The sequence below is a fragment of the Oncorhynchus kisutch genome, unplaced genomic scaffold, assembly GCF_002021735.2.
Source record: "Oncorhynchus kisutch isolate 150728-3 unplaced genomic scaffold, Okis_V2 scaffold766, whole genome shotgun sequence".
Lineage (NCBI taxonomy): Eukaryota > Metazoa > Chordata > Actinopteri > Salmoniformes > Salmonidae > Oncorhynchus > Oncorhynchus kisutch.
In genome coordinates this window covers 112928-122927 of record NW_022262711.1, presented here as the reverse complement: position 1 = coordinate 122927, position 10000 = coordinate 112928, and the positions used below count along the sequence as shown (strand labels likewise).

Below are 10000 nucleotides of genomic sequence, written 5' to 3'. Positions count from 1 at the left end.
GTCACTAGCCCCTTGGTAGTCCCCCAACCAGTCACTAGTCCCTTGGTAGTCCTCCTAAAAGCAGCCAACCAGTCACTAGTCCCTTGGTAGTCCTCCTAAAAGCAGCCAACCAGTCACTAGTCCCTTGGTAGTCCTCCAACCAGTCACTAGTCCCTTGGTAGTCCTCCAACCAGTCACTAGCCCCTTGGTAGTCCCCCAACCAGTCACTAGTCCCTTGGTAGTCCTCCTAAAAGCAGCCAACCAGTCACTAGTCCCTTGGTAGCCCTCCTAAAAGCAGCCAACCAGTCACTAGTCCCTTGGTAGTCCCCCAACCAGTCACTAGTCCCTTGGTAGTCCTCCTAAAAGCAGCCAACCAGTCACTAGTCCCTTGGTAGCCCTCCTAAAAGCATCAAACCATGTTTTCCCCATTTCATGACACTGTTGCACATTTGCTGTTGTAGCTAATATGTTGAATTATACAAAAGAGATTTTCTGTCCCCACTGGTCAAGTCAGAGTCAAGTCCTACAACACTGGTAGATAGTAGGCCAGAGTGTGTGTGTGTAAGTGTAAGTGTGTGTGTGTGTGTAAGTGCGTGTGTGTAAGTGTGTGTGTAAGTGTGTGTGTAAGTGTGTGTGTTTGTATAAGTGTGTGTGTGTAAGTGTGTGTGTTTGTATAAGTGCGTGTGTGTAAGTGTGTGTGTGTAAGTGTGTGTGTTTGTATAAGTGCTTGTGTGTAAGTGTGTGTGTTTGTATAAGTGCGTGTGTGTAAGTGTGTGTGTGTAAGTGTGTGTGTGTAAGTGTGTGTGTTTGTATAAGTGCGTGTGTTTGTATAAGTGCGTGTGTGTAAGTGTGTGTGTAAGTGTGTGTGTAAGTGTGTGTGTTTGTATAAGTGTGTGTGTGTAAGTGTGTGTGTTTGTATAAGTGTGTGTGTGTAAGTGTGTGTGTGTGTATAAGTGCGTGTGTGTAAGTGTGTGTGTGTAAGTGTGTGTGTTTGTATAAGTGCGTGTGTGTAAGTGTGTGTGTGTGTGTATAAGTGCGTGTGTGTAAGTGTGTGAGTGTGTAAGTGTGTGTGTTTGTATAAGTGCGTGTGTGTAAGTGTGTGTGTGTGTGTATAAGTGCGTGTGTGTAAGTGTGTGAGTGTGTAAGTGTGTGTGTTTGTATAAGTGCGTGTGTGTAAGTGTGTGTGTGTTTGTATAAGTGCGTGTGTGTAAGTGCGTGTGTGTAAGTGTGTGTGTGTGTATAAGTGCGTGTGTGTAAGTGTGTGTGTGTAAGTGCGTGTGTGTAAGTGCGTGTGTGTAAGTGTGTGTGTGTGTATAAGTGCGTGTGTGTAAGTGTGTGTGTGTAAGTGTGTGTGTTTGTATAAGTGCGTGTGTGTAAGTGTGTGTGTGTGTGTATAAGTGCGTGTGTGTAAGTGTGTGTGTGTAAGTGTGTGTGTTTGTATAAGTGCGTGTGTGTAAGTGTGTGTGTGTGTGTATAAGTGCGTGTGTGTAAGTGTGTGAGTGTGTAAGTGTGTGTGTTTGTATAAGTGCGTGTGTGTAAGTGTGTGTGTGTTTGTATAAGTGCGTGTGTGTAAGTGCGTGTGTGTAAGTGTGTGTGTGTGTGTATAAGTGCGTGTGTGTAAGTGTGTGTGTGTAAGTGCGTGTGTTTACCTGAGTTGTGAGATTCTTGAGAACGAGCCAGTTGGTTCTCCCTGAGCTGCTGCTACCGTCACTCCAACTACAACCTGAGTGGCAGGAGAGAACAGACGATTATTACCAAGACACACTTGATTTCCACTACAGGGCCAATCCGTACCCTACCGGCTCTGGGGGGGGCCAATCCGTACCCTACCGGCTCTGATGTTTGTTCTCCCATGATCCTTTGTGCCATGAACTATAGGCACCTTCGGAAAGTATTCAGACCCCTTGACCTTTTCCACATTTTGTTACGTTACAATTGTTTCCCCCCAATCCACACAATACCACATAATGGCATCACAACACCCCGTAATGACATCACAACACCCCGTAATGACATCACAACACCCCGTAATGACATCACACCACATAATGACATCACAATACCACATAATGACATCACAATACCCCATATTGTGATGTCATTACGGGGTATCGTTATTTTCCTGTAAAACGTAACAAGAAGAAGAAAAGGGGTCTGAATACTTTCTGAAGGTACTTCAGGTGTGTGAAACAGCTTGGTGTGAATTAGGCAACACACACACACATTTCCCCACAGACACACACACACACACACACATTTCCTCACAGACACACACACACACACACACACACACACACACACACATTTCCCCACAGACACACACACACACACACACACACATTTCCCCACAGACACACACACACACACACACACACATTTCCCCACACACACATTTACAGGCACACATTTCCCCACACACACACACACACACACACACATTTACAGGCACACCCTTGTTTACAGGCAGTCTCACCAGGTGTGTATCTGGAGTCAGAGTGCCCCCAGCCCCCCAAGCGGAGAGGAGCTTCCCCCCAGGGTGGAGGGGGTTTCTGAGGGTGGCTGGTGAGGCCGGGAGGGGGGCGGGAAGGGGCTGAAAGACCTTTAGGAGCCAGAGGGACCTTCCACAGCTCATGGGCCAGAGATGAGTTGCACCCTCCTGGAGACCATTTAGACTCTCCGGACCTGACTGGAGAGGGAGGGAGAGGGGGGGGGGGGGGGGGGGGGGAGAGGGGGGAGAGAGGGGGAGGAGAGGAGAGGGGGATAGAGAGAGAGGGGGAGAGAGAGGGGGGAGGGGGGAGGAGAGGGGGAGGGGAACAGTCCATAAGGTGGTAAATGACCTGAATTGATAATGACAGAGGGGAGGGTTAGAGGGGGTTAGACCTACCCGTAGTGGGGAGGGTTAGAGGGGGTTAGACCTACCTGTAGAGGGGAGAGTTAGACCTACCCGTAGTGGGGAGGGTTAGATGGGGTTAGACCTACCGTAGTGGCGAGAGTTAGAGGGGGTTAGACATACCCGTAGTGGGGAGTGTTAGAGGGGGTTAGACCTACCCGTAGTGGGGAGGGTTAGAGGGGGTTAGACCTACCCGTAGTGGGGAGGGTTAGACCTACCCATAGTGGGGAGAGTTAGAGGGGGTTAGACCTACCCATAGTGGGGAGGGTTAGAGGGGGTTAGACCTACCCGTAGTGGGGAGGGTTAGACCTACCCGTAGTGCTTTGTGTTGTACTGGTGAGTGAACCACTGTGGCTGGAGGCACGACTAGATGACCAGGCACTGTTAGAAGGCATCGTGGTGTTCAGAGATGAGGATGGTCCTGGAAAGCGAGAGAGAAGAGAGAGACAGAGGAGAGAGCGAGAGAAAATTGTTGAACCATTCCATTGTAGATTTTGCTTTATGTTTTGGATCATTGTCTTGTTGGAAGACAAATCTCCGTCCCAGTTTTCTTCCAGAATGTCCTGTATTTGGCTCCATCCATTTTCCCATCAATTTTAACCATCTTCCCTGTCCCTGCTGAAGAAAAGCAGGCCCAAGGACAGTGTCCTGTCAGGTCTCTGGTCTACATAGAGGACAGTGTCCTGTCAGGTCTCTGGTCTACATAGAGGACAGTGTCCTGTCAGGTCTCTGAGGTGGTCTACGTAGAGGACAGTGTCCTGTCAGGTCTCTGAGGTGGTCTACGTAGAGGACAGTGTCCTGTCAGGTCTCTGGTCTACATAGAGGACAGTGTCCTGTCAGGTCTCTGGTCTACGTAGAGGACAGTGTCCTGTCAGGTCTCTGGTCTACGTAGAGGACAGTGTCCTGTCAGGTCTCTGGTCTACGTAGAGGACAGTGTCCTGTCAGGTCTCTGGTCTACGTAGAGGACAGTGTCCTGTCAGGTCTCTGGTCTACGTAGAGGACAGTGTCCTGTCAGGTCTCTGGTCTACGTAGAGGACAGTGTCCTGTCAGGTCTCTGGTCTACATAGAGGACAGTGTCCTGTCAGGTCTCTGAGGTGGTCTACGTAGAGGACAGTGTCCTGTCAGGTCTCTGAGGTGGTCTACGTAGAGGACAGTGTCCTGTCAGGTCTCTGGTCTACATAGAGGACAGTGTCCTGTCAGGTCTCTGGTCTACGTAGAGGACAGTGTCCTGTCAGGTCTCTGGTCTACATAGAGGACAGTGTCCTGTCAGGTCTCTGGTCTACACAGAGGACAGTGTCCTGTCAGGTCTCTGGTCTACATAGAGGACAGTGTCCTGTCAGGTCTCTGGTCTACGTAGAGGACAGTGTCCTGTCAGGTCTCTGAGGTGGTCTACATAGAGGACAGTGTCCTGTCAGGTCTCTGAGGTGGTCTACGTAGAGGACAGTGTGTGTTACCTGTCAGGTCTCTGAGGTGGTCTACGTAGAGGACAGTGTGTGTTACCTGTCAGGTCTCTGAGGTGGTCTATGTGGCGGACGGTGTTGATGGAGAGGTTGTTGATGACACTACCAGGGGTCACGAAAGGGTCAGTCTCAGGGTCGATGTTGGGGTAACCTTTCCATGGCTCCCCGGGCCGGAACTCTGGGGAGGGACATACAGGAAGAGAGAGTGAGGGGGGGTCTGGAGAGAGTTATACAGGAATAGAGAGTGAGGGGGGGTCTGGAGAGAGACATACAGGAATAGAGAGTGAGGGGGGGGGTCTGGAGAGAGTTATACAGGAATAGAGAGTGAGGGGGGGGGTCTGGAGAGAGTTATACAGGAATAGAGAGTGAGGGGGGGGGGTCTGGAGAGAGTTATACAGGAATAGAGAGTGAGGGGGGGGGGTCTGGAGAGAGTTATACAGGAATAGAGAGTGAGGGGGGGGGTCTGGAGAGAGACATACAGGAATAGAGAGTTAGGGGGGGTCTGGAGAGAGACATACAGGAATAGAGAGTGAGGGGGGGGGTCTGGAGAGAGAGATACAGGAATAGAGAGTGGGGGGGGTCTGGAGAGAGTTATACAGGAATAGAGAGTGAGGGGGGGTGGTCTGGAGAGAGACATACAGGAATAGAGAGTGAGGGGGGGGGGTCTGGAGAGAGTTATACAGGAATAGAGAGTGAGGGGGGGTCTGGAGAGAGTTATACAGGAATAGAGAGTGAGGGGGGGGTCTGGAGGGAGACATACAGGAATAGAGAGTGAGGGGGGGGTCTGGAGAGAGTTATACAGGAATAGAGAGTGAGGGGGGGGGGGTCTGGAGAGAGTTATACAGGAATAGAGAGTGAGGGGGGGTCTGGAGAGAGTTATACAGGAATAGAGAGTGAGGGGGGTACTGAGAGTGTGAGTGTGTGTGTGTGTGTGCATACCTGGGGGCCAGGTAACATTGGTGTTTCCATGGGGGGATTTGGCACGAGGGGGCCAGCTGTCGCCCACCGAACCCATTGATTGGCCGGGAGAGCTTAGGGGGGCGGAGCCAGCAGACAGGAAGTCATAGGGACCGAAGGGAGAATCCTCCAGACGCAGCCCAGACGACATGGCACCTGGAGACACAAACACACTGTTATATAAACACACACACACACACACCACATCCAATAACCCAGAGCACCAGGAGACACACCTTGCATTCTAGATAGATCAGTCAGTCAGTCAGCACCTAAATAACTATTATTACCTGTAGATCAGTCAGTCAGTCAGCTCCTAAATAACTATTATTACCTGTAGATCAGTCAGTCAGTCAGCTCCTAAATAACTATTATTACCTGTAGATCAGTCAGTCAGTCAGCTCCTAAATAACTATTATTACCTGTAGATCAGTCAGTCAGTCAGCTCCTAAATAACTATTATTACCTGTAGATCAGTCAGTCAGTCAGCTCCTAAATAACTATTATTACCTGTAGATCAGTCAGTCAGTCAGCTCCTAAATAACTATTATTACCTGTAGATCAGTCAGTCAGTCAGCTCCTAAATAACTATTATTACCTGTAGATCAGTCAGTCAGCCAGCACCTAAATAACTATTATTACCTGTAGATCAGTCAGTCAGCCAGCTCCTAAATAACTATTATTACCTGTAGATCAGTCAGTCAGCTCCTAAATAACTATTATTACCTGTAGATCAGTCAGTCAGCTCCTAAATAACTATTATTACCTGTAGATCAGTCAGTCAGCTCCTAAATAACTATTATTACCTGTAGATCAGTCAGTCAGTCAGCTCCTAAATAACTATTATTACCTGTAGATCAGTCAGTCAGTCAGCTCCTAAATAACTATTATTACCTGTAGATCAGTCAGTCAGTCAGCTCCTAAATAACTATTATTACCTGTAGATCAGTCAGTCAGTCAGCTCCTAAATAACTATTATTACCTGTAGATCAGTCAGTCAGTCAGCTCCTAAATAACTATTATTACCTGTAGATCAGTCAGCCAGTCAGCTCCTAAATAACTATTATTACCTGTAGATCAGTCAGTCAGTCAGCTCCTAAATAACTATTATTACCTGTAGATCAGTCAGTCAGTCAGCTCCTAAATAACTATTATTACCTGTAGATCAGTCAGTCAGTCAGCTCCTAAATAACTATTATTACCTGTAGATCAGTCAGTCAGTCAGCTCCTAAATAACTATTATTACCTGGAGATCAGTCAGTCAGTCAGCTCCTAAATAACTATTATTACCTGTAGATCAGTCAGTCAGTCAGCTCCTAAATAACTATCATTACCTGTAGATCAGTCAGTCAGTCAGTCAGCTCCTAAATAACTATTATTACCTGTAGATCAGTCAGTCAGTCAGTCAGCTCCTAAATAACTATTATTACCTGTAGATCAGTCAGTCAGTCAGTCAGCTCCTAAATAACTATTATTACCTGTAGATCAGTCAGTCAGTCAGCTCCTAAATAACTATTATTACCTGTAGATCAGTCAGTCAGCTCCTAAATAACTATTATTACCTGTAGATCAGTCAGTCAGTCAGTCAGCTCCTAAATAACTATTATTACCTGTAGATCAGTCAGTCAGTCAGTCAGCTCCTAAATAACTATTATTACCTGTAGATCAGTCAGTCAGTCAGCTCCTAAATAACTATTATTACCTGTAGATCAGTCAGTCAGTCAGCTCCTAAATAACTATTATTACCTGTAGATCAGTCAGTCAGTCAGCTCCTAAATAACTATTATTACCTGTAGATCAGTCAGTCAGTCAGCTCCTAAATAACTATCATTACCTGTAGATCAGTCAGTCAGTCAGTCAGTCAGCTCCTAAATAACTATTATTACCTGTAGATCAGTCAGTCAGTCAGCTCCTAAATAACTATTATTACCTGTAGATCAGTCAGTCAGTCAGTCAGCTCCTAAATAACTATTATTACCTGTAGATCAGTCAGTCAGTCAGCTCCTAAATAACTATTATTACCTGTAGATCAGTCAGTCAGTCAGCTCCTAAATAACTATTATTACCTGTAGATCAGTCAGTCAGCTCCTAAATAACTATTATTACCTGTAGATCAGTCAGTCAGTCAGCTCCTAAATAACTATTATTACCTGTAGATCAGTCAGTCAGTCAGCTCCTAAATAACTATTATTACCTGTAGATCAGTCAGCCAGTCAGCTCCTAAATAACTATTATTACCTGTAGATCAGTCAGTCAGTCAGCTCCTAAATAACTATTATTACCTGTAGATCAGTCAGTCAGTCAGTCAGCTCCTAAATAACTATTATTACCTGTAGATCAGTCAGTCAGTCAGTCAGCTCCTAAATAACTATTATTACCTGTAGATCAGTCAGTCAGTCAGTCAGCTCCTAAATAACTATTATTACCTGTAGATCAGTCAGTCAGTCAGTCAGCTCCTAAATAACTATTATTACCTGTAGATCAGTCAGTCAGTCAGTCAGCTCCTAAATAACTATTATTACCTGTAGATCAGTCAGTCAGTCAGTCAGCTCCTAAATAACTATTATTACCTGTAGATCAGTCAGTCAGCTCCTAAATAACTAGTATTACCTGTAGATCAGTCAGTCAGTCAGCTCCTAAATAACTATTATTACCTGTAGATCAGTCAGTCAGCTCCTAAATAACTATTATTACCTGTAGATCAGTCAGTCAGTCAGCTCCTAAATAACTATTATTACCTGTAGATCAGTCAGTCAGTCAGCTCCTAAATAACTATTATTACCTGTAGATCAGTCAGTCAGTCAGCTCCTAAATAACTATTATTACCTGTAGATCAGTCAGTCAGTCAGCTCCTAAATAACTATTATTACCTGTAGATCAGTCAGTCAGTCAGCTCCTAAATAACTATTATTACCTGTAGATCAGTCAGTCAGTCAGCTCCTAAATAACTATTATTACCTGTAGATCAGTCAGTCAGTCAGCTCCTAAATAACTATTATTACCTGTAGATCAGTCAGTCAGTCAGCTCCTAAATAACTATTATTACCTGTAGATCAGTCAGTCAGTCAGCTCCTAAATAACTATTATTACCTGTAGATCAGTCAGTCAGTCAGCTCCTCAATAACTATCATTACCTGTAGATCAGTCAGTCAGTCAGTCAGCCCCTAAATAACTATTATTACCTGTAGATCAGTCAGTCAGTCAGTCAGCCCCTAAATAACTATTATTACCTGTAGATCAGTCAGTCAGTCAGTCAGCTCCTAAATAACTATTATTACCTGTAGATCAGTCAGTCAGTCAGCTCCTAAATAACTATTATTACCTGTAGATCAGTCAGTCAGTCAGCTCCTAAATAACTATTATTACCTGTAGATCAGTCAGTCAGTCAGCCCCTAAATAACTATTATTACCTGTAGATCAGTCAGTCAGTCAGTCAGCTCCTAAATAACTATTATTACCTGTAGATCAGTCAGTCAGTCAGCTCCTAAATAACTATTATTACCTGTAGATCAGTCAGTCAGTCAGTCAGCTCCTAAATAACTATTATTACCTGTAGATCAGTCAGTCAGTCAGCTCCTAAATAACTATTATTACCTGTAGATCAGTCAGTCAGTCAGTCAGCTCCTAAATAACTATTATTACCTGTAGATCAGTCAGTCAGTCAGTCAGCTCCTAAATAACTATTATTACCTGTAGATCAGTCAGTCAGTCAGTCAGCTCCCTAAATAACTATTATTACCTGTAGATCAGTCAGTCAGTCAGCTCCTAAATAACTATTATTACCTGTAGATCAGTCAGTCAGTCAGCTCCTAAATAACTATTATTACCTGTAGATCAGTCAGTCAGTCAGCTCCTAAATAACTATTATTACCTGTAGATCAGTCAGTCAGTCAGCTCCTAAATAACTATTATTACCTGTAGATCAGTCAGTCAGCTCCTAAATAACTATTATTACCTGTAGATCAGTCAGTCAGCTCCTAAATAACTATTATTACCTGTAGATCAGTCAGTCAGTCAGCTCCTAAATAACTATTATTACCTGTAGATCAGTCAGTCAGTCAGTCAGCTCCTAAATAACTATTATTACCTGTAGATCAGTCAGTCAGTCAGCTCCTAAATAACTATTATTACCTGTAGATCAGTCAGTCAGTCAGCTCCTAAATAACTATTATTACCTGTAGATCAGTCAGTCAGTCAGCACCTAAATAACTATTATTACCTGTAGATCAGTCAGTCAGTCATCTCCTAAATAACTATTATTACCTGTAGATCAGTCAGTCAGTCAGTCAGCTCCTAAATAACTATTATTACCTGTAGATCAGTCAGTCAGTCAGCTCCTAAATAACTATTATTACCTGTAGATCAGTCAGTCAGTCAGCTCCTAAATAACTATTATTACCTGTAGATCAGTCAGTCAGTCAGCTCCTAAATAACTATTATTACCTGTAGATCAGTCAGTCAGTCAGCTCCTAAATAACTATTATTACCTGTAGATCAGTCAGTCAGTCAGCTCCTAAATAACTATTATTACCTGTAGATCAGTCAGTCAGTCAGCTCCTAAATAACTATTATTACCTGTAGATCAGTCAGTCAGTCAGCACCTAAATAACTATTATTACCTGTAGATCAGTCAGTCAGTCAGCTCCTAAATAACTATTATTACCTGTAGATCAGTCAGTCAGTCAGCTCCTAAATAACTATTATTACCTGTAGA

General features: G+C 44.5%; 1 protein-coding gene across 1 annotated transcript in view; it reads right to left on the bottom strand.

Annotated features, from left to right (window-relative positions):
* LOC116361893 (trinucleotide repeat-containing gene 6A protein-like) overlaps positions 1–10000 on the bottom strand; it is a 30367-nt gene that overhangs the window by 4972 nt on the left and 15395 nt on the right. The window contains 5 exon segments of the mRNA XM_031816227.1: positions 1629–1702; positions 2453–2665; positions 3183–3290; positions 4370–4507; positions 5269–5442. Coding sequence (XP_031672087.1) covers positions 1629–1702; positions 2453–2665; positions 3183–3290; positions 4370–4507; positions 5269–5442 — 707 coding nt within the window.